Below are 25218 nucleotides of genomic sequence, written 5' to 3'. Positions count from 1 at the left end.
AATAGGTTATGTAAGTAACAGATAAAGAAAGGTTGAATAGGCATTTGATTCCTGGTCAGTTTGATTTTTTTTTTTTTTTTTTTTTTTGGGGATACTATGTCAGTTTGAAATTTGTATGCATGCATTTGAGTATCTTTTGTGGCAAATTTTTGAGTAGAAATATCTTCTACATTGTCCCATATTGATCATCACTAAAAGATTTTCTCACTTTATAATACTTTGTCTTTATTAAAAAATGATTGGACTAATAGACTTTGGAGAGTAAAATTAGGCTCAACCTTAAGTTTTGGGCTTTAGGGTATATTAATTAATTGAGCTCAAGCTCTGATAATTAAATTCCTTAATTAATTATTTTAAGTAATTTCAAATTTAATTAATTAATTAATTTTAAATCAACAGACTCATCTTTTCAGATGAAGTCTGAAGCGATGAAAGAACGCCAAAGAGCAAAACATCCCTTTGAGAAGATGTCTCCCAAAAGACGTATCCCATACTCATACATGTTGCGAACAGACATAAAGCAATTATATATACATCCATCTGCATGACATTTAGAATACAAAAAAATCAAATTCTTCTTCTACAATCCTAAACCTTCTTACTGAGAGAACCACAAAGAAATTCGCCAGAAGTCTAGTCTTTTGGTGCCGGAATCTCGATTTAGATCATTGAATCCTGGTGAAGCAGACGTCCATAGAACTACAAGCACAAAGTAGGGACGAAATTATGTTTTAAGGACATTACGGTACGCAAGCCTCGATATTCAGTTTGTCTGTTTAATATTATTTTGTTTTGTTCATACTCTATTAAATTATTTATTCACATTTATCATTTATTACCATATATAAATTTATCATTTATTGTTGATATTTATCCAACATCTTTGCAGTAAAAGAGAGATATAATTTCATACATTTGACGAGCATTCAAAGTATTGTCAAAGTTTTCAACAAAAGAAAGAATTTCTTTTTTCTTCTCAAAGTTACAAGATGTTGGTTTACATGTAACAGCATTGGCAGGAGCGAATGTGCTCCTCACTATTCGTTCAGTGGTGGAGGCAGCATGGAGTACACTGTCCACAACTCTAACAACTTTAAAACTCCTATATATATTTGTACCTGTATTGCATTTGACTCTATAAATATCTAGGGTAAAATAAATTACAATTTCTTTCTACTTTTTTTGTCATCCATGCCTTCCTTTTCTCTTTTCTTATGTGCAACTCTATTGTGCGCACCAAATGCTCAATGAAATGCCTCAGTTGACAAGCATTTACATATCACAGTAGTTGTTGACATATGTTTCCATGTTGGCCGAAATAGTCTAGTGATGTCTTTTTGATCGAAATCATAACCCCATTATTCGAAAATCCTATCTCTGCCACTATATGCGTCTGAATTTAAATATATATTCTCGTAATTTAAATTAGCTTAAAACTTTACAGCATCACAAGTAAATAAAAAATAAAAAATAAATCTTTTCTCAGTGTTCATTCATCGTACATCGTGTGGCTAGAAATTATTTTAAATATTTTTATTTATAAATAAACATAAAAAAATACTTGACAAAAACTGACCGCACGATGTACGATGAATAGACACGATTCACAGATCCCCAGGATCCTTATCAAAAGGATCCGGATAGGATCCTGTTGGGTCCTAACCTACTACATTTCTCTAACACTCTGCAATCATCCCTGATAATTTTCTTTGCGGTTAAGTTGTAGCTGTTAGCTCAGCTAAGTTGTAGTATTGATTTAAGGGATGCTGGCACCATAAACCAGTCACTACTAGGAATTTGAATATAGGACACGGTTTAATCCGTGCCTAATATCCATCAAAGGATCGGTAAATTAAAATGCAATGAAAAGAAATTATTATATAAACAGAAGCAGTGAGGTTGCCCAACACAATAATTCAAGAAGCTGCCACCGTCTACAACTTTGCATCGTCCAAAACTTAAACCTTATTGATAGCACAGTTTTTTTATTTTAAAGAAAAGAAGGGATGCAACATGAGAACTTCCCAGGTCACCACTAGCACAATTAATTGGTATTAATTGTCAAAACACAATAAAAATAACACATTCTAATTAAGATTCTAGCAAATATTTCTCCAGAAGTTGAACGTAAGAAGTTACAGGCTGCATTGCAATCTCGCTGCTATTAACTTCTTCTTTCTCAGTCTCGTATACCACTTTCATGTCAACCAATGTCTCCTGCTCTCTGATTCTCTTCAGTTGGAAAAATGTGGTCAATGCCGAAAAATTGCGCAGTGTTAGCGCCGGGCCTTTTATGACTTGTAAAGCATATCGATAATGAGACTCATCAAGTTCCACAATCTTTTCTGTCTGTGCTCCATTGGACTCTACACGATCTGACATTTTTTTTTTTAATTAACATCAGGGCGTCAATTTGAAAACCTTCGCCAACTTTTCCTTAGCCACAAGGCCAAAAAGAGTTGGAAAACTTATATACGATTGTTCAATTTAATTAGGGTACTCATGGACAGAGTGTTAAATGACAAACTGAGTGTGCGAATGACAATTTCAAACTAAGCGTGCGAGTGACTTTCCGGTTATTAACGAATAAAAGGAATTAATAGATGCATCAATAAGCAATTCTATAGGATCATGTATTTGTGGTTTTGCACTTAATTATATATAAAAGTGAAAGTGATTAAGCTGGAGTACTCACAAGTGGCAAGGTTGAAGCGCAGAACGGAACCAAGGCCACCATCTCCTTCAATCACATCGATACTGCGGACACTAGACATTATCTTTGGTATGACAGTAACTGCATCCAAAGCCATAGCTTTCCACAGGGCTTCAACTGCAACGCCAACTGTCATCTGATCTTGTTTCGTTTTGACAGCCATGGCTAAGCTCTCCGATCGAACCCGGAAATTTTCAGATATGGAGCAATTTGAAATATAATGTGATCGTGGTACATGGTAAGATTAATTATTTATAAAAGTTGAAAGGCATCTTTTATTCAACAAGTCCAAACAATTCCCCCTTGTTTTGCCAAAAAAAACAGAAAAAAAAGGTCCAAACAATTCAAGAGCTGAGGAGCAACTTTCATTCATTTTTTTTTATATACAATAATGTATTACAATAAAGAGCAGAGGTTTTTGGCTGAGTGATACAATATCAACTTGTCGTCTATGAGAGTTTAAATTAATAAGATATTGTAAAAAAATTATAATTGGAAAGAAATATGCTAAATGACATTTGGTTCAAGCTAAACTACAGATATTGAACGAAAATGGTCCCAACTGCTTAGTGAATCCTATTGGTTGGACTAATATAAAACATAAACATTAGGAGGGTTAGATTATGATATTGCAATTATTGTACCATGCTGATGTTATGATATTGTAATGATTGTACCATTCAAATGTTATGATAGAGTAATGATTGTACCACAACTGTTATGATATTGTAATTATTGTACCAAGTCGGGATTTACATCATTTTTATCTTTTTGTCTTTCTGTTGGCATGATGTCTATAATAATATATTCATAAAAAGGTAAAGGTAAAACCAATTGGTAATACAGAAAACAGTTCAACATCTTATAAGTCATTGCAATATTTCTCTTTTTACCAATGTATGACTCTTTTACCTTCATATCCTCATACGCCCCCTCACGTATGACTAATTTTTAAGCCAAACACATAGACAACATGAATTGGATGATGTGGAGCCAGTGGGGTAGTCAGAATTTTCAAATAATTGGGTCATAATATCAACCAAAAAAGCTTTATTGGGCCATTTTGTCGAGCACCTAGTAGGCACCTGTCTGTCTACATATGCCAAAAGTTTATGCCAACATATGTCGACTACTGTTATTTGTAGAGGCTTGTCGAGGATGGATGCATGATACTGTGGAGAATCTTGAAGACTGCCAAGGTTTTCAACTAAGGTATGTCACCAAGCATATGATGTGCACAATAGAGTTGCACACAAGAAGAGAGAAAACGAAGACAAATATGATAGAAGAAATTAGAAGAAGTAGGAGGAAATTGTAATTTAGTTTGTCTTAGTTGTTTATAGGGGTCAAATACAATATACAACCAATGACCCCATGCTAGCTCACCACTGTGTGAAGTATATGTGATCGCTGGGCTACACACGTGGATCAACCTGCTTTGATATCCAATAGCCAAGGTCGCTCACTCCCTCATGCTTGAATTGATGGTTTTTCTCCTTTACATATCTGCAACAACAACTCTTCCCTTCTCCATCGCACATCAGCTGCTCCCTTATCCTGTCACTGAATTAGTCAATTTCCTTGTTGGATTTTTAATTCAGACTAAAATCTCAATCGGATTAGTCAATTTCCTCGTCGCCACAGCCCAGTATGGAGGAAATATTGCAAATTTACGAGCTGGTAAATTTCCTGGTCTTGGAGCAAAATTTGCATTTGGGATATTGATTTTTAGTTTCTCTACAACCTAGGTATGACTTGCCCGAAAGCCATGAATTTTTCAATCATCTTCATACTGCTAAAAGTGATCGCGGTGGATGGTAGATTTCAGTTTTTTTTTTTTTTTTTTATTTTTAAGTAAAAGACAAAATAAATTATAGTATGTGACTTAGTCCAACACTGCATCATACGTTTCACTATTTTTATATTACTTAATTCAAGCCAAATTAGTCTAACTTAGTTCCTAAAGCTAGTCCAGTCCAAAATAGTCCGTTGAATAAACACACTCTTATGGGTTATGTAAGTAACAAATAAAGAAAGGTTGAATAGGCATTTGATTCCTGGTGTTTTCAGTTTGAAATTTGTATGCATGCTTTTGTGTATCTTTGAAGTAAAAGAGATGAAATTTCCTCCATTTCTCGAGCATTCAAAGTTTGCTCAAAGATTCCAACAAAAGGGAAAAAAAAAAAATGTTTTCTCAAAGTTACAAGATGTTGGTGTACATGTAACAACATTGGCGAGATGGAATGCGTTTCTCAAAGTTTCCAACAAAAGGTAAAAAATAAAAAATAAAAAATGTTTTCTCAAAGTTACAAGATGTAGGTGTACATGTAACAACATTGGCGAGATGGAATGCACTCCTCATTAGGCATTCAGTGGCAGACGCAGTATGAGGTCTATTGTCCATGACCCAACAACTTCAAGCATTCTTATATTTGTATTGTATTTGACTTGATAAATATCTAGGACAAACTAAATTATAACTTCCTCTTACTTCTTCTATTTTTATTTTTTTGGTCCATCCCTCCTTTTCTCTCTTATTACATGCGACTCTATTATGTGTACCAAATGCTCGATGAAATGCCTCAGGTGACAAGCCTTAGCAATCTTCAACATTACTCTACAGTTTCTTGCAGCCACCCTTGACAAGCCCTTACATGTTATAGTAGTTGTTGACATATGTTGGCATAAGCATTTAGTAGATGTCGACAAGAGTTAACATATTTCTACTAGGTGCTTAACGAAATGGTCCAATAAAAATCTTTTTAGTCGAAATTATGACTATATTATTTGAAAATCCTGGCTCCACCATTATATATATGCGCCTAAGTTCAAATATCTATTATCGTAATTTAAATTACCTTAAAATTTTACAATATCAGTGGTATAAAAAATTAAATGAAAAACTTTTCTCGAAGTCTTACAGCTCTGGTTCCTAGCCTCCTACATTTCTTTGATACTCTGTAATCATCCTTGACAAATTTTTAGGGGCGTTTTGATAGAGGCGTCTCATTTTTCAATTTTGTTGATTAACATATGTTCCTTTTAAGAATTTGATTAAACATTTATGTACATTTTTGTTAGAGGTACGTTTGATTACCTATAATATTGGTACATTTGATTTTATGGTACATTTAGATTTTTGGTACATTTTATTTTTTGGTATATTTAGAATCTAAACGTACCAAAAGTTGGTACGTTTATTTTCAAATTTACCATAATTTTTTTTTGACGATATTATTTACACTGGGAGGGTGGTGGACTTAGCCTCACAATAGACTAGCAATAATGTGGTTCAAATTTGCCTTTGGTGAGCATCGAACCTAAGAGCACTTCCACCGGAAGCAAAAGAGGTCGACACCAGTGGAAAAAACAAGCTGAGACTCAGCCAATCCACTCCAGCCCGTGGAATAGACTGGTACCCAGCCCAAGCCAGTCCACAGGCCGGCCTAAAATCGATAGAGGAAGGAGACGGCTCATCTGACGCCTTGCTAACGTCATGGCTGCAATCTCTCTCATCTGGAACCTCATCCGACTCCTGGAATCCCATCCCGATCCTTGGAACCCATCCCGATCCCTGGAACCCCATCAACCCACTTCCCCTGATAAATCCATATATTCAACACCATGTCCCCCTTCCAAATTGTGATTTTCTTGCAACTCGGATCGTCGTCAATTGGTTGATTAACTCGGATCTTCCTGCAACTGGAATTTTTTTTCCGTTTTGTATATTTTCGATGAATTTTTGAATATGTAGGTGTTGATTTTTGGGGGTTTATGGTGTGCGCAGGCCCAGGATGGTGGGTGTCCATGTTCATAATAGGGTAGATTCGATGGCGTGGTGTACAGAGAGAAGAAAAAAAGGAAGAAGAAGAAGAAGAAGAAGATGGTGTACAGAGAGAAGAAAAAAGTGGAAAAAGTGGGAAGAAGAATAAGACGGGAGTAAGGGAGTCAGAGAAAAGAAGTCAAAAATGAAAAAACCAAATTATTATTTTATAATAAAAATTAATAATATTTTAATAAAATTGACTAGGCTATTTTTTGTTAGGGGTGGAGATACTTTGGCCTATTACTGTTCATTAGGGTCTATTATTGTTTACTTGAGTGGATAAATGAGCTGGGTGCTGATGCAAAGTCTTTAAGGGTGGAATTGCTCTAAGATCTCTCATTTACAAGTGAAAAAGAATACCAATGGCAAATTTACCATAAGTTTTAAATATTTTTTTTTAATAACTATATGTAAAATTTTAACAAATTCATGAAAGTTTCTTATGAAAGTATTAATGACTTTTCTTAATGAAGGAAAAGACGAATTAAATTTAATAACAAAAATAAAAAGTTAGATAATGAGGAATTAGTTAAATTAATATTTTTAATAAAGCCACAAATTACAACTCGTAGGTTGTGGGAAATTAGTTGTTAGCTAGTTTAAATGGATTAATGTTAAATAAATAGAAAATGCTGAGTTAGCAACTTAGCAAAGCATTTTAATCAAATTTTTTAAAGAAACAAATATTTAGTCTAAACAAGTTGAAAAAATATAGAAGATTCTAATTACTCTTTTTCTTTACGATTAAGTTGTAGCTGTTAGCTCGGCCAAGTTGTACTATTGATTTAAGGGATGCTGGCACCATAAACCAGTCACAACTAGGAATCTGAATACGGGACACGGTTTAATCCGTGCCTAATATCCATCAAAGGATTAAATTTAAATTCCGTGAAAAGAAGTTATTATATAAACAGAAGCAGTGAGGTTGCACAACACAATAATTCAAGAAACTTCCACTGTCCAAAGTTAAAACCTTATTGCTAGCACAATTTTTTTTAAAGAAAAGGAGAGGATGTAACATGAGGACTTCTCAGGAGATCACCACTAGCACAATTAATTGGGATTAATTGGCAAAACACAATAATGATAACATTCTAATTAAGGTTCTAACAAATATTTCTCCAGAAGTTGAATGTAAGAAGTTACAGGCTGCATTGCAATCTCGCCGGTATTAGCTTCTTCTTTGTCAGTCTCGTATTCCACTTTCATATCGACCAATGTCTCCTGCTCTCCGATTTTCCTCAGTTGGAAAAATGATGTCAATGCCGAAAAATTGCGCAGTGTTAGCGCCGGGCCTTTCACGACTTGTAAAGCATATCGATACTGAGACTCATCAAGTTCCACAATCTTTTCCGTCTGTACTCGATTGGACTCTACACTATCTGACATTTTGTTTCCAATTAATAACATCAGGGTGTCAATTTAAAAACATACGCCAACTTTTCCTTAGCCACAAGGCCAAAAAGAGTTGAAAATCAATATGCGACTGTTCAATTTCATTGGGCACTCATGGACGGAGCGTCAAACAACAAATTGAGCGTGTGAATAACATTTTTTGTTTATTAACGAATAAAAGGAATGAATAGATGCATCAATAAGAAATTCTGTAGGATCATGTATTTGTGGTTTTGCACTCAATTATATATAAAAGTGAAGTGATTAAACTGGAGTACTCACAAGTGGTAAGGTTGAAGAGCAGAACGGAACCAAGGCCACCATCTCCTTCAATCACATCAATACTGCGGACTATACTAGACATTATCTTTGGTATGACATTAACTGCATCCAAAGCCATAGCTTTCCACAGGGCTTCAACTGCAACACCAACTGTTATCTGATCTTGTTTCGTTTTGACAACCATGGCTAAGCTGTCCGATGGAACCCGGAATTTTTCAGATATGGAGCGATTTGAAATATAATGCGATCGAGGTAAATGAGTGAGATTACTCATTTATAGGAGTTGAGAGGCATATTTGATTCAATAAGTCCAAACAATTCAGGAGCTGAGGAGCAATTTTATTCATTTTTAATACAATAATGTATTTACACGAAAGAGCAGAGAATTTTAGCTAAGTGATACAATATCAACTCATTGTCCAAGAGAACTGAATATAATATTATATTGTAATGAAAATTATAAGTGGAGAGAAATAGCACTACATTGTATACTGAGTGGCATTCTTTTTTTTTTTTTTTTTTTGGTAACAAAAAGTTTAGGAGGAGGGAAGCCTGCCCCATCTCAGTGCAAGAGCATTAACACAAGCAAGACTTACAAAGAGGTTCTTAGCACTTGTAGTTTTTACAGATCGCCCATCAAAAGGAATTGCTGGTAGCAGGACTCAAACTTAGACTTGATTTAGCAAAAAGAATGATCATTACCAATTCAACCGTTGACATTCAGTTCAAGCTAAATTACATATATTATATGAAAACGGTCCAACTTCTCAGTGAATACTATTGATTTCACTAATATCAAGCATAAACATTCGGGGGGTTAGATTAGATACTGCAATTATTGTACCATGTAAATGTTATGATATTGTAATGATTGTACCACAAATGTTATAATATTGCCAAGTTTATATATACACTCATATTCGACTTATTTGACTTCTGTGATGTCCTTAATTATGGTCGTTGGCATTTGGCAGCATATGGGTGCAGGTTAGGATTTACACCTTGTTTATCTTTTTTTTTTTTTTTTTTCGTTTTTTTTTTTTTTTTTTTGTTTCTTGTATGTTCGTGCTTCGTTAATTGAAGAGAATGGAAAAATTGGAAAAGAAAAAAACAGTTAACATAAACAGTAATGGGTGAGAAAAAAATATATTGTTAGATTCACAAGAAAATATGTATTATGGGACGAAATTTTTTCTTGTCTAAAATTGATTGTATTAATTTTCTTGATCTTATCGTTCGCAAAGTTTCAAATTTGTTATAAATATTGTGAAAAATTCATTTCATATATATATAGAACAATACTTGGCTACTCAAAGATAAGTATGAGCTCTTACTCAAAACTCTTAGTGTTTTAATCACAGAGCTTTGTGCTTATAATCAAAGTCATTCATACTATGAATCAAACTGTAAAGATCATCTCTGCAAAAAATAAATTAAAACTAAGATCGTTTAGTCAATCTATTGTAGCAAATACATAGACGGTCCATAATGCTTTTACTAATACTGTTCATTTGTTTTTAAACAGTTTGATAACTAAACGACCTTAGTTTTAATTGATTTTTTGCGGATGCCGATCTTTATAGGGTAATTTATAATATCAACGGTTCTGATTATAAACACGAAGTTTTATAAATTAACAATGAACAATTTTGAGAAATTTTAAGTAGGAGTTCCTACTCATCTTTGAGTATTCTTCATACATATATATTAGTGGTTATGGCATCATTGAATACATTTCCTTTTAATGTTATATATTCCTTGCATGGTGAATACAAATGCTAATTGATATGTGATCAATATTTTAGCAATAATGCCGTCAATTTTTTTATTTAATTAACTAAAAACAAAGAAATACTACAGAATTATTAATAATGCTACGTAACTTGAGAAAATTACATCTTGTCAGACTTATTACTATAATTAAATTACAACTATCATATTAATACCGAACTAACCCTAATCTAATAGGCAAGGAATCCAAAACCTTAACTTACAAGAAAAAACTAAATACAAATATCCTTAAATTATTAAACCAACAGGCTAAGTAATTAAAATTTCCAACATCTTCTCGTCAAACTCATGGTGATCATGAGTTTGCCAACGATAAAATCAACCGGCAAATACGTGCGGATTCCGTTAGGCGGAAAGAGAACACGAACAACAACCAATCAAGCAATTCTAGCGAGCAAACAAGTAATTAATCTACAGCAACCAGGAAGTGTGCAAGATGATTACATACGGCGGACAAATGGACAACAATCAATGGCAAACAACAATGTCAGATAACAAACAAGCAGCAGATTCAGTAGACAAATCTTGGGAGTATGGAAAGAAAGCATATGAATGTTCTTCATCACTAAACAAACGAGATTCAAATATACCAACTGCAATAACAAACATACAGACGATCCAATTATAGCTGCATAAACATTGTCAGGAATACTAGCAACTTCACTCGAGCTGTCACTAGTCCAAGCGTGAGCGAGCACTGTAGTGATGAGCAGCAGACTTCATCCTGAATTCACCTATGTGGGCCTAAAACTAACCATGGGCTTAACAAAAAAGGTTGCCCCAACACCTTGTAAATCTTTTTTTTTTTCCTTTCACAACACTGTTGACAAAGCTTTATGAGAACCTCGTCCATAACATGGATGAACCGATACTTAATCACTTTAATAATGATAGACTTATAGTCAGTGCTAACAGCAAAGCACCTAAAATAGCTCCCCTCCTTGTGACTGTGTACTACGCGTACGACACACAAATCATCACATAACCCTTCTTTCATTTGGTTGCCATAGCATTTATTTAACAATGAGCTTTCAAATCCTTGCGTCTAGGCTGGATGAAAGTCGCTGTCCTTTATTTCCAGCTACTAGCAACGGCAGCATCATCACTATCATGTAGCATTGCAAGAACTTCAACAATATAATGATTAAGAAACGGTCTTCACCGCATCATCGTCTATCACAAAAGTCGAATAAATTTGTTTCAGTTGAATACATTTGCATAACTTGCTCTTACAAAAATGGTTTTCAATGTGTGACATTGGAATTGTAACATTCCACCACGCTTGCATATCCAATCCCATTGTAGCACACACACTATTGACACTGGCTCGATCGATAGCCCGAGGGAAGGTTTCCTTCATTTGACTTTGGGTATTCTTGACCCAAGTTTAATGCTAACACTTTTTTTTCACACACCGTTATTCTTGGACTAACCTAAAGGCGATAAATTTTTCAGTGTACCCGAAACATGAAATAGTGTACAACACCGGTCATTATATAAGTGAAGGGAAGTTTTATTTTTAAAGTGTCCCTCCACTTATATAATGACATGTGATGTACCACTCCGTGTTCCAGACACACTGAAAAATCTCTCCCCAAAGGCTAAAGCTCCCTTGACCTAATATGTTCAAATTTTCCGTTTTTCTAGACACGCTTCTTGGAATTTTATCAACATTCTATAATCTGTCACGACTTGTTCCCCATGTACTCTCAATAGATTAGCAACTACCAGGAGACATCACAATATTCTCCTATTAAGTACACAAAAGTTTGTTAATTTTGATGCATGAACTGTTTACCAGGTTCAGCATATGCCTAATTGTCCCTTGATTTAATTTTAAACCCATATAAAGTAGTATTCAGTTGAATGCATGTCGTGTGCTTGACTTCGCGAACAAATCATATTCTAGTGTGAAATTGGCCAATCGGGCAAGTTGCAAGAATATATATATAACTCCATTGATGGTTGTACACCGAAAGTACTAGCAATTAACAAATAAACAAATAAGCTAGAGGCAGACAATGCAGTATTCACGGCCATTTTATCGGGTGCAAAAATATGTACATTGTGAACCAAACCGTGTCATTATCATGAGAGACCTTTTCCAGTTGACATTGATTCACTAAAAAAAACTTCTTGTGTGACGGGTTGTCAAGAGTCCACTACTACATTATTTAAATCAAGATTGATATTGTACCAATTTAGGTCCCATACCTTGATGAATTATTAACTTTTTAATTGTAATTAAGTTATTATTGTACTCTTTCGACATGAGATTCTTTGCACCGTTCTTTTGACTTGCATTGAAGCAAACTTCACCAAAAATTCATATATAACCAGATCCGAAAATAAAAGGGAAAAGAACAAAAAAAACTAGTAATCTCAATAGCTATTTCTCTAATTCACAATCACCAACCCCAAAGCATTGACCAAGATTAACACTCCGCAAAGCATTGAAGGGAACCGCGTTCATATCACTAAACTTTGGAATTTTGTACTACTAAAAGATAATAGTAAACTCCCACCTGATACATTCTGTAATTATATAACAAGATCAACCAGAAAAGGAGAAGTTAAGCTGGCTATATATATCAACATTTCATTGGTGAGTTGAAGGAGAAAGAAAAGAAGCAATGGAGTCCCTAGGCGGCAAAAGTGTTTTGATCGTTTTGGTAATCCTAGCATCCGCTGCTATTCTGGTACAATGTAAGACAGATCTTAAGGTTTGCTACAGCAAGAAAAGCCCGTGCTTTCTCAAGCAGGTATACTGCCCGAAGGAATGTCCATCCTCTTCATCGACAGACAAAACGGCTAAAATATGTCATCTGAACTGTGACTCACCTATATGCAAAGCTGAGTGCAAAGGTAAGCCTACTACTTCAATGTGTTTACATACCTACGTTAAAATTGTTGCTGACAAGGGTTTTTCTTTGTTGTTGCTGGTAACCGTAGGTCGCAAGCCTAATTGTGAAGGCCCCGGATCAGCATGCATGGACCCTCGCTTCATCGGTGGAGATGGCATCGTCTTTTACTTCCACGGCAAGAAAAATGAGTATTTCAGCTTAGTTTCTGACCCCAACCTGCAAGTCAACGCTCGGTTCATTGGTCTTCGCCCTGAAGGCAGAACCAGGGACTACACTTGGATTCAGGCCCTTGGACTCCTCTTTGACTCTAACAGCTTCTCCCTAGAGGCCAGCCAAGCATCGACATGGGATAATCAAATCGACCACTTGAAATTTATTTACAATGGAGAAGAGTTAATCATCCCAGAGTCTCAGCTCTCCATGTAGCAATCTCCGGAAAATGCCGTTAGAGTAGAGAGAACATCGAGTAAGAATAGTGTTCTGGTCACTCTCCCGGAAGTTGCTGAAATTTCAGTAAATGTGGTGCCTGTGACAAAGGAAGATGATAGGATCCACAATTATCAGATACCATCAGACGACTGTTTTGCACATCTGGAAGTACAGTTCAGATTCTATGGCTTATCCTCAAACGTTGAGGGAGTGCTTGGAAGGACTTACCAGCCAGATTTCAAGAACCCGGCAAAGCCAGGAGTAGCTATGCCAGTTGTGGGAGGGGAAAACAAGTACAGAACAACATCACTTGTCTCCGCAGATTGCGCTGCTTGTGTTTTCACTAAATCCGGGAAGATGGATCAAACAAGTTTAAGGGTGATGGATTACGGAAATCTTGACTGCACTGGTAATTCCTTCAGTGGGAATGGAATAGTTTGCAGGAAGTAATTGTTATTATCATAAGCTCATGGAATAAGTGAAGATATTAACTTCTCAGATGATAATTTATACTTGTGTATCAACTCATATGTTATCTGTAATGCCAATCTTCTTGCACTCGTAACATTTGACGATGCGCTTTAAAAACCTTGCGCCCAAGCTGGATGAAAGTGTCTTTTATCCTGCTACTAGCATTAGCATCATCGTAATGTAGCATTACAATAATTTGATCGCAAGGTATTGGAATTGTAACATTCCAGCACGTTTTTATACCCAAAGCCTGATAACACTAGTGCAGTAAGCTAAAGAATTGCAGAAAGATCAAACTCAAAAGAAAGATGAACTCAGATGAAAAGAAAGAAAGAAAATTATGAAAGCTTGTTATATTTCTAACAACTCAATTATACTGTTCTCTTACACAGTTTATATAGCTCAGTGAGCTTTCTTACACTCTAAGAAAGTATTTATAACCACTGTAACAGATTGCCATATCAGCTAATTGATCTTCAGTGGGAATGTAACTGACTTCCAAGTCTCCTTCTTGGACTCTCTCTTTGACAAAGTGATAGCAGCGTCTAGGTGCTTAATTCGAGAATGGAACACAGGATTGGCACTCAAGACAATGGCTGACATGTTATCACAGTGAATGATAGGAGGATTGGGTAAGAACAGCTCCAAATCCTTCAACATATACCTAATCCAAGCAATGTCAGCTGTAGTGTGAGCTAAAGCCTTGTATTTTGCTTCAGTGGAACTTCTACAAATAGAACTTTGTTTCTTTGATTGCCAGGAAATGAGATTATTACCAAGGAATATTACTATAACCAGTCACATACCTCCTTGTATTTCAGTCTGTTTCCCAATCAGATTCTGAAATGCATTAAGACTAAGTTCTGCACTTGCTGAATACGCAACTCCACACCGCATTGTACCTTGAAGGTGCCTAAGCATCCTTTTCACTGCCTCAGATGAATATCAGTTGGTGACAAACAGAGTTTATGCAAAAGCAATATCTAGCTAGCCTAGTGAAGGTCGGGTATTGTAAAGAGCCAACTATGCTTCTGTAAAATGTTGGATCAGTCAACAGAGTCCTCTCTATCACTAGTAATGAATTGCGAGGCTTACAAGGGGTATTGGCAGGTTTACAGGAGTCCATCCTTGCCTTATGAATGAGATCTTTTATGCTTTTTGACTGATTAACAAAAATATCGCCAATTGACTGATACTGTATCTGCAAACCCTAGAGATAGGTAAGCTTTCCAAGGTCCTTTAAGTCAAACACTCCAAACAGCTCTTGAATAACTTATGAACTTTTACAGAATTTGATCCTGTCAATATGGTATGATCATCTAGTAGAAAATTAGAAGAATAATATCTGTCCCATCCTTCTTCATGAACAAACATGTATCAGACGTGGAAGCATGAAACCCCATAGCACACAGATGACTTGTAAACTTGGAGTTCCAATTTGTTGAAATAGAAAATAGCACTCAAACTCACAGAAGAGGTGATGTTGCATACTCAAAAAGAACTTTAAAATTCTCTACAATATTGTTCACTAGTGGAACGGCCGGTGAGCAACATATGCAACGCATTTGTAGTTAGTGGTTAACCGTGCTTACTCTTGCACCTAAGATTTTGTGTTTGAATCATCTTTGGGTAGAATGCCTTCCACTGTGGATTATCAACCTTCATTACTGAAATGGGTACTCTACAAGAATGAATTACTTCTATCAAAGAGGGGTCTATAACTTCTATTCAAACAGTTTATATATGTACCTGCTGACAATTTGACCAATCCTACTCTGGCCACAACATTTTTACAGTTAGATGCTACTACCATACCATCAAGAGGATTAGCTGCCAAAAATATATATCCAACAGTAAATCCTTTAGATTCAACATATATCAAAAAATGGTGAGCACCTTATGAATGTTTAGACATATCGGTTTCTGGTCTAATACCTCAGGCTTTTGACTTTTAAAGTACAAAAAAGTATGCTAGATTCAGTATTTTAAAAGACTGAGGTGCGCCTAGGCGGCCTTGAAGGCGGGCTTCAGCAATTTCGTCTCTGTTTTCTTGGATTGGGCGGAAACTTGCCTAGGCTTCGTCGGGGCGCACCTGAGGAAGACGACCACGCGAGGAAGAAGAAAGGTTTTTTTTTTTTTTATAAAGACTTGGCTCAAAACGACGTCGTTTTGGTCAAGTCTAATTTTTTATTATTTTTTATAATCACTGCAGTCCTTGTTCTCTGCCAATTCTCTGTTACCCAATATCCCATTTTCTTTGTATATTTCACCAACCAACACCCGATTCTCTTTGCTATATTTCACCCCATCCCAATTCCACGATTCCCAATTCCTCAAACCCTAAATTCTCAATCCCAATCCTATATTTCAATTTTACTCCAATCTCATACCTCAATTTGTTTCAAAATTCTCCAAGCCACCATAATTTGTTTCAAAATTCAAGTTTTTTAGTATTCTAATCTTAATATATAATTATATATACAATATATATTAAATTATTTAGGTCCCGTGAGACTTCACCTCACGCCTCATGCCTAGGTGGGGCTATCCATGAAACACCTGGCCTACGCCTCCGCCTTTTAATACATTGGCTAGATTTGAATGCATGTGTTTTGCTTGATTTCGTGAACAAATTATATTCTAGAAAGCAACTGGCCAATGAGGCAAGTTTGAAGAATATACGACTCCATCTCCATTGATGGTTGTACGCAGAGAATGCAGTTTGCACAGCCATTTTATCGGGTGCAAAATAGGTGGATTACTTCACATGAGTGAACCAAACCATGTTATTGTCATAAGAACTTTCTAGTCCTCCACACCACACAACCTATTTATTTCAGGAATTATTCATTAAAAATAGTCTATCTATTTGTTGTAATTAATTGACTAAACAATATTGGTTTTAATTGATGTTTTTGTTGAGATGTCTTTACATAATGATTTATAATATGAACGATTTAGATTATAAACACGAAATTCTATGAATCGGCCACTAAGTGAATTGAAGAGGAACTCCTCATTAATCTTGAGGAGCCAAGCATTGTTCTTTAATTTGTAGCTTAGATCAATCAATCACTAGAAAACTTATTGTGTCATGGATTCAACAAGTATTCAATACTAAGTTTAAACCATGCACCCAAGATCGGTCTTGAAGATATGCAAGTGGTGCTACCATACAGAACCCTGAAAATTCGTTTGGTGCATGTATATATGATATGACTAAGCATATTAGCACAAAACAGCAACTTGATAATTGTTTTTTTTCCTCTCAAAACTTATTTTGTTGTCAGTCGAATATTAGGCACTAATGGAAGATAATTTAGTATAATAAGGTTTGAATGGTTTGGTTGTTTTAATTTGACCAATTTAGGCCCTTATTTTGGAACCACAGCCGTATTATTGTATGCTTTTTTCCTTTCATTATTTACTTTGCAAAGCATCAAAGTTTTTGAATGTTATGTTAAACACCTTTAACATGTAAAGATCATAAACCTCAAATTTGTTAACTGATAAAGTTTGATTTTTACGTTTTCATGTTTATGACCATGTCTTCTAGTGATTGACAAAACTGTCTTGTTTCTTCGTATTTATATGTTGTAAGGTTCACTTTTATATCTTTGCATATGATTTCTTAAAACTCAGGGCCTTATACGCACCGACATTGTTCTCAAATTAACCATAAACCTGATATGTGAGGTTTTATCATAAAACGTCTTAATGAATCATTGAAACTGTGAATTATTGGTGTGCAATTTGAATGTTGGATCATGCGCAATATTCCTTTTGGCTTGCATTGAGCCAAACTTCACCAGCAATGCTTGTATCAGCTTCAAAAAAGTTCGGAAAACAAAAGGAAGAAGAAAAAAGAATCAAAAACTCATATTGTCATTAGCTATGTCTTTAATCACAATCATATAACCGCACTTATCCAAAGCATTTGAAGAGAATCACGTTTAAATCACCAAACTTAGAACGAATTAATGTATACTTGAACAGGATAATATACCAAAACTCCCACTTGATAGCATCTGTACTTATAAACAAAGAAATTCTTGGGCTATATATGCATCAACCTTTCATTGCTGAGGCATTGAAGGGGAAAGAAAAGAAGCCATGGTTTTCTTAGGTAGCAAAGGGGTTTTGATCCTTCTGGTAGTCCTTGTATCTGCTGCTGTTCTGGTGCAGAGTATGCAACCTCCAAACGGTAACCAACCTTTGAAACCGTCAGACGCAAATCAACCTCTGAATCCTCCAAATAGTAAGCAACCTCTGAATCCTCCAAATGGTAAGCAACCTCTGAATCCTTTAGACGGTAATCAACCTCTGAATCCTCCACATGGTAATCAACATTTGAATCCTCCAAACACTAAGCAACATCCAAATCCTCCAAATGCTAAGCAACATCCAAATCCTCCAAACGCTAAGCAACCTCCAAATCCTCCAAACGCTAACCAACCTCCAAATCCTCCAAACGCTAACCAACCTCCAAATCCTCCAAATGCTAAGCAACCTCCAAATCCTCCAAACGCTAAGCAACCTCCAAATCCTCCAAATGCTAACCATCCTCCAGATGTTAAAGTTTGCTCCGGCAAGAAAAGCCCGTGCTTTGGGAAGCAAGTACATTGCCCAAAGGAATGTCCATCCACTTCACCGACAGACAAAATGGCTAAAATGTGCTATCTCAACTGTGACTCTCCTATATGCAAAGCTGAGTGCAAAAGTAAGGCTACTATAGTTATGTGTTTACAATGTTTTCACTTTGTTTTCTTTTATTTCGAACGCACCTAGGTAACTTAAAATCATTGCTGACAATGTTCTTTTATTGTTGATGGTAATCGTAGGTCCCAGGCCCAACTGCAAAGGCCCCGGATCAGCATGCCTGGACCCTCGCTTCATTGGTGGAGACGGCATTGTCTTTTACTTCCATGGCAAGAAAAATGAGTACTTCAACTTAGTTTCTGATCCCAACCTCCAAATCAACTCCCACTTCATTGGTGTGCGACCTGAAGGCCGAACCAGGGACAACACTTGGATTCAGGCCCTTGGACTCCTCTTTGACTCTAACAGCTTCTCCCTAGAGGCCAGCAAAGCATCAGTATGGGATGATGAAATCGACCACTTGAAATTCACTTACAATGGAGAGGAGCTAGTCATCCCAGAATACCATCTCTCCGTGTGGGAGTCTCCGGAATATGACATTATAGTGAAGAGAACATCGAGCAAGAACAGTGTATGGGTCACTCTCCCAGAAGTTGCTGAAATTTCAGTAAATGTGGTTCCTGTGACAAAGGAAGATGATAGGATCCACAATTATCATATACCGCCAGATGACTGTTTTGCTCACCTGGAAGTACAGTTCAGATTCTACGACTTATCCTCAAACGTTGAAGGAGTGCTCGGAAGGACTTACCAGCCAGATTTCAAGAACCCTGCAAAGCCAGGAGTAGCTATGCCAGTGGTGGGAGGTGAAGACAAGTATAGAACAACATCACTCTTCTCTGCAGATTGCGCTGCTTGTGTGTTCACTCAGCCCGGTAAGCTGGATGAGACAAATTCAAGGGTGATGGATTACGGAATGCTTGACTGCACTGGTAATTCCTTCGGTGGCAATGGAATAGTTTGCAGGAAATAATTGATATTATCACAAGCTCATGGAATAAGTGAATGTTTTAAACTTCTCAGATGATAATTTAAGGTTGTGTGGTCAAGAGTTTTGGAACATAATCCACCTCTAAGTGTTAATTTCCTTTTTGGTTAGTGTGAACTGTGAATTTCCAGAATTTCTTTCTTCAAACAATTTGGCTAAATGTAGCCGTTTAATTTAATTTTGTACTCGCGTAATAATGAAAGTGTGCAGTTTGTCGAATAAACTTTAGTTTCATGCTTATCACAACGAACTTCCTTCAAAAAGTGAAACTCACTCACAATCTCATATCATGTATGCTAATTAAGATGCAGCAATGCAGATGAATAGCGTTCATAGTTCCTAAGGAGGTATCACTAACTTGCTACCCAAGGCTGCTCTTGCAGATCTCTAGTTCTCTATTCCAAGAACTCAAATCTTAAAGGAAAATCCGAAAATGTACCTGAACGGTTTAGAAGGTATTCTACTCGTGGACAATTGGTGCACAACTAGCTAGAGGTCTCGAGCAAAGAGACGTTCAAAAATGTCAAGGAATGAACTCAGGCACAACTCAACTATAAGCTGATATAGCCAGTGGCATTTAACATTTGTTTCCAAACATAAAATCTCGTTTTCTATACCACTATATAAACAAAGTCCTGCCTCTCAAGACCTAAAACAAAATTGTTTGAATTGTTTTCCTCCCCATTTTAGATCTGCTCAGCAAACCCGACAAAGAAATTCTTGTCCTTTACATAACTAGAAGAATTCAACCAGATTTCCCTATTTTTTTGTGAGTATTCCATATCGTTTTGTGGCCATTTCATAGATAATCTTTCAGGATGGGTTCAGTGTTTTCTCCAGGAACAAGATTCCGATAACACTGGAAATAAGTAACAGAATATCAGAAAGACTAATCGAAGGAAAGGAAATATTTACGAGGGTTGTAACTTACGAGTGAGAAATAGGCTACAGATGTCACAAACTCTTCTTATTTTCTATTTCTTATGAACAATGAGAATATATGTGAATACAATGACATCAAATATACTTTAGAATGGGAAGCTCTGAAACCCAGATGCATTTATATATCAAGACAACAACAAAATCCTTTGGCACCTCCCCTGTAATTTCTGAGGGATTCTGATTGGCACCCACCATAACTATATTACAAATAAATTGTGATAGAAAAATTGAGGTAGTAAACTAGAATAATGAACTACGAAAGAACTTTTTCCCTCACTGCGGCCAGGATGACCGATATCTTTTAAGGGGACATTAGGGAACAAGATTCAGATAGGCAAAGGTTCTGTCACCTCATCTTCCGCGAGGATTAACAAGCTGAGAAAACACAGCACTTGTAGCAGCATTTTCTGTGTCATCTGCGCCGGAGTGTCCCCCGTCAATCATGCTCACACTGTTATCAAATGGCTCTCCTTGGGTTAATTGGATACCAGGTATGTGGTTTGTGCTGTTATCATCAGGTTCCATGAGTGCAGATGATGTCTCCTCGAGCTGAAGAGCATATTCAAGATTCCACAAGACATCTCCCATTGATGGCCGGTCAACACCATACTCAGCAAGGCACTTCTCAGCTGTCTCCCCGAACTTCTTCAGAGAAGCTGGATTTACCTTCCCCGCCAGATTTGGGTCCATGATTTGGTCTAGCATGCCCTTCTTCTGCCATGTCATCGCCCACTCTGCTATGTTGACCTGCTCCCTTGGAAGAACAGGATTTAAAGCTGGTCTTGTGCACAGAACTTCCATTAGAACTACCCCGAACGAATACACATCAGATTTCTCCGTGAGCTGTTGCCTTCGGAAGTATTCAGGATCAAGGTAACCGAAACTACCCTTAACAGCTGTACTGACATGGGTCTGATCTAGAGCTGGACCTGCTTTTGAGAGGCCAAAATCAGCAACTTTGGCTACAAAGTTCTCATCCAAGAGAATGTTTGTTGTCTTCACATCTCGGTGAATTATGCTTTGAGCTGCACCAGTGTGGAGATAATGGAGCCCTCTTGCAGCCCCAATGCAAATTTCAAGGCGTAGCTTCCATGAGAGCGTTGGCAGGTCTGTTCCGTACAAATGGCTCCTGAGGGGTCCATTGGCCATGTATTCATAGACAAGAATCATTTCTGACCTTTCATCACAGTAGCCAATAAGAGACACAAGGTGGCGGTGGCGGAGCTTGGATAACATTTCAATCTCAGTTCGGAATTCAGCAAGACCTTGTTCAGATCTGGGGTTTCCCCTTTTGACAGCTACTCTAGTCCCATCTTCAAGTGTTCCCTTGTAAACCCTGCCAAAACCACCAACCCCAAGAAGGAGGCTCTCATCGAACTTATTGGTTGCATCCAGGATTTCCTGGAACATGAAGATTTTGCCAAGATTGGAGGAGGCTAATGAAATGCAGCTAGCTGTTCCACTCTTTTGTGAAGTTGTAGACACTTTTGTCATGGTCTGAGAATTTCCATACAAGGGCAAGGGCAGCCATGTCGCTTGGTTAGTTGTCTTCGACTTGCGGGATGCCAAGCAGCAATAAAGGAAACCAATAATTGCCACAACAGCAACACATCCCACAACAGAGCCAACTATGATTCCTATATTATTCTTCTTTGAGGATGGACTAGGAAGAAGATTCCCCACGGATAGAGACCCGTCCAAGCTCCCCAACTCACTGCTGATCTTCATAATCTCCAACCCATTCAGAATTGCATTGGTAATATCAGCTGATGAATCTGGACCAACACTGACAGTCAAAGTACCTGCATCTTCTGTGGAGTTGGAAATGAAGTCTTTGTAATATGGCACACCCAAGTCACCAGTAATCGAAGAGAGGTCAAGACTACCAAGCACATTGTCAGAATTTATGAAAACATTGAAAACGAGATTATTCAGAGCTTTGCTGACAATATCACAAAAGTGTACCCGAACAAGATACATAAAATTTGGATCTACTGTAAAGACCCAAGTTATGTTGAAGTTCACATTGGGCACGTTTGCATTTCCCATGGCTTCAGCTGTGGCATAGACCCAATTTGGGGCAATTTCAGGTGTGACAGTAGGCGGATATTTTATGCTTGCAAGGTTCACCGATACATTCACTGCAGAACTGTCCACATGGAGGTACTTCACGTCATTCTCCCAAGTTCTTCCAAGGGTATCATTTTGAGATGTGAGCAAAGGGCCCCCCATGTTTAACCGGTAAACTGTTTGAAGGGCAAGCTCAGAAAGTCCACTAAAAGGAGCAGATGGATTCACAGCATATGCCTGGTCAGGAAGCAGTGCATCCGGGATAGAAACTACTTCAATTGCATTAACAAAAGCAACTGAATTGTTTGAAGGAATGAAGTTAAGAGTCAAAGTATCCGAAGTTACATTAATTGCATACTCCTTGAACAGATAAGAACCGTTATAGTTCTTGAAAGTGAAGTTGTTCAAGAGTACAAAATTTTCAGTAACTACAGTCATTTGAGCAGAATCCAAGTTTTGGCCAGGGCTTGTAAGAGGGAAAAAGTAAAGGCGGACCCAATGCCGGCCTTCTTGCTGGACTTTAAATTTGTAAGAAGCTGTTGCCTGGAAAACTCGAGCAGATTGGTAAATTGGAGAAGGGGCATTAGCATTGGGGCTGGCAACTAAAGAATTTGCAGTCTTTAGTACAAGGGAAGATTGTTGTGTATCGGGAACAAAGGTTCGACCTTGGAATGTGACATTTTTCGGAGAACCGCAGGCAATTAAGTAGTTATCGACAGGAGTGAATGAAGCGGATGATCTATAACTCATGAACACAACAACAGCAAGAAACAAAGCTACCCAAGTTACAAGTTTCATCTTCACCGTATCTGAAAAACCAGATCTTCAACGGCAAATGAGACCAAATCAATCAACTCAACAAAACCCTGTTCACCAAAAACAAGTACTTACAATCCCAAATGTCAAAACTCAAAACTCAAAACCCCAATTCTCCAATGAATCAAAACCCAAAATCCAAAATTTAAACTACCCCAGATCTATCCAACTCAATACACAAAAACCCAATTGAAAACCAAGTAGTACAATCCCAGCATTATCAAACAAGGCAAAAACATAACATTGCTCGTATGCAGAGGAAAGTACCACTTGCACCACCAACTTCTCCAACACAAAGTATACACAGATTTGAGCTTTTACCTCAATGGAAGTGAAAAATGGGAACAATCCGCAGCAGAGTGAATTGGGTCAGCGCCAAGAGAAAACCCAGTTGACACAGACTACGTGAATCCCACCATGAAAACCCATCAAGCTTCTGCCTTTTAGTGCGGTTGTAACCATTAATCACCCTTTCCAGGCTGTTGATTTAGGCTGTCATATGCGGTGCTCAAACATAAAGAGGACCCCACAAAGAAGAAAAAGAATTGGACTTGGAAAGTTGGAAACTTGAAAAATTCAAAAATTTAGGTCCCTCCCATGAAACCAGTTGATTTAATAAATATTTTGGTTTGATTTGGATGCTCACAATCTTTGGGAAGTTGGAATATAAAATAACAGAAAAAGCCATGAAAGTTCTGTAACTGAGGGTGAGAGGCTTGGTATTGTTACTATTATTCTTTTTTGTTTTTGCTTTTGGATTTTGTAGGGTTCATAAATATGGAAGGGATTAGACACCTATTTTCTTTTTTTGTTTCTGATTAACGTAATGCTCCATAAGATTTGAACAGAATGGTTGATGTGCTGGGACCAACAGGCTCCGGGACCCCCATTTTACGCGGCTTTGAATTCAAGAGGTGGCGCCGGGGTGTGTGGTGTTCATAGAATTTCACTGGACTGTTTGGTGGAGATATTGGTAGTTGTTACTTGTTAGATATGAAATATGAAAGGCGTGTATTATACTACGTCTTCTAAAACTCTATTTTGATTTCATTTTACTTTCTGTAACTCAAAAAATCACTATTCTATTATCTGAAACTTAAAATTCATTTCAATTTAAAATGTAAACTCTTCTTTCTCTCTGAAACTTATATAGATTGTCTCCTAAAACATATGTTGAACCTAACACCTAATAAGACTATACCACATGTACAATAAATTTGGTTATAAATCTCTATTATACGTTCACATTCAACAATTAGAAAATATTAAGTTTAATAAAAATTGAAGAGATAAAAAAAAAAAAAAAAAAAACGTGTATACATAGGAGTCTGCCTGTATAATGCTAGCATCTGCTAGTCATCCATCACACTAGCGTCCAGTGAATCTAGCATCTATTCGAAAACATAACACACGCAATTATCCGACAGCTGCGAATAAACCGTACTCTTTGTATAACAAACCATGTAGTGAAAATAAATCATGATATAAACAAATATCATTTAAATGTCGTCTAATTATTGCAATCCCAAGTTCTCATCTAAGACCAATATCAAGGCATACTCAATTATCAAAACATTAGTAATGGATCCACTCATAAGAGTTCAGGTCGATCCTCCTCAACCGGTGCCCTTCATTTCTTCAGTTTAGGCAAACTTGCACCTGTACCAATAACCTTAGTCACTTTAATACTCAATAGAGTTCCTAAATGTTATGTGTCAAATGCCTCTAAATTAGTGAAAAAGAAGTGCACCATGTGATCCAAGATGTCAATAACCCTTGGACCATCTCCAATCGAAGGGGGACCAGAGGGCTCTCTTTGGTCATGCAGCCTTCTAAGAAATTAATATTTTATTTTATCAAAAAAAAGAAATTAATATTTTAATGAACAGTGTATGGCCATATTTCTTACCATCTCCAACTGAGGGGCCATAGACCTTTAGTGAGAATGGAACCTAAGACCTTTCACTTACAA

The 25218-nt window shown here is 36.9% G+C and overlaps 4 protein-coding genes and 1 pseudogene across 4 annotated transcripts; 2 read left to right on the top strand and 3 right to left on the bottom strand.

The window, feature by feature from the left end:
* Positions 1-1858: 1858 nt before the first annotated feature.
* Positions 1859-3136, bottom strand: LOC103927408 (phytohormone-binding protein CSBP-like). The gene is made up of 2 exons (XM_009336329.3): positions 2696-3136; positions 1859-2375 (listed from the first exon to the last, which is right to left on the bottom strand). The coding sequence occupies exons 1-2, from the start codon at positions 2874-2876 to the stop codon at positions 2092-2094; spliced, it is 465 nt and encodes a 154-aa protein (XP_009334604.2). The 5' UTR covers positions 2877-3136; the 3' UTR covers positions 1859-2091.
* A 2869-nt stretch (positions 3137-6005) lies between these two features.
* On the bottom strand, positions 6006-8400 carry LOC103927409 (phytohormone-binding protein CSBP-like). The gene is made up of 3 exons (XM_048585630.1): positions 8217-8400; positions 7686-7921; positions 6006-6287 (listed from the first exon to the last, which is right to left on the bottom strand). Exons 1-3 carry the CDS (start codon positions 8398-8400, stop codon positions 6006-6008), a joined length of 702 nt encoding a protein of 233 aa, XP_048441587.1.
* Positions 8401-12536: 4136 nt separating this feature from the next.
* LOC103927429 lies at positions 12537-13860 on the top strand (annotated as a pseudogene).
* Positions 13861-17884: 4024 nt separating this feature from the next.
* On the top strand, positions 17885-19604 carry LOC103927430. Its single transcript, XM_009336351.3, has 2 exons — positions 17885-18491; positions 18613-19604. The coding sequence occupies exons 1-2, from the start codon at positions 17885-17887 to the stop codon at positions 19401-19403; spliced, it is 1398 nt and encodes a 465-aa protein (XP_009334626.2). The 3' UTR covers positions 19404-19604.
* An 838-nt stretch (positions 19605-20442) lies between these two features.
* Positions 20443-24078, bottom strand: LOC103939348 (receptor-like protein kinase THESEUS 1). Its single transcript, XM_009349435.3, has 2 exons — positions 23568-24078; positions 20443-23296 (listed from the first exon to the last, which is right to left on the bottom strand). The coding sequence occupies exon 2, from the start codon at positions 23226-23228 to the stop codon at positions 20712-20714; it is 2517 nt and encodes an 838-aa protein (XP_009347710.2). The 5' UTR covers positions 23229-23296; positions 23568-24078; the 3' UTR covers positions 20443-20711.
* Between the last annotated feature and the right edge of the window lie 1140 nt (positions 24079-25218).

The sequence above is a fragment of a genome, unplaced genomic scaffold (genome assembly GCF_019419815.1).
Source record: "Pyrus x bretschneideri cultivar Hongxiangsu unplaced genomic scaffold, Pyrus_bretschneideri_v1 Contig23, whole genome shotgun sequence".
In the NCBI taxonomy this organism is placed as follows: Eukaryota; Viridiplantae; Streptophyta; class Magnoliopsida; order Rosales; family Rosaceae; genus Pyrus; species Pyrus x bretschneideri.
This window is presented reverse-complemented; position numbering and strand designations above follow the sequence as displayed.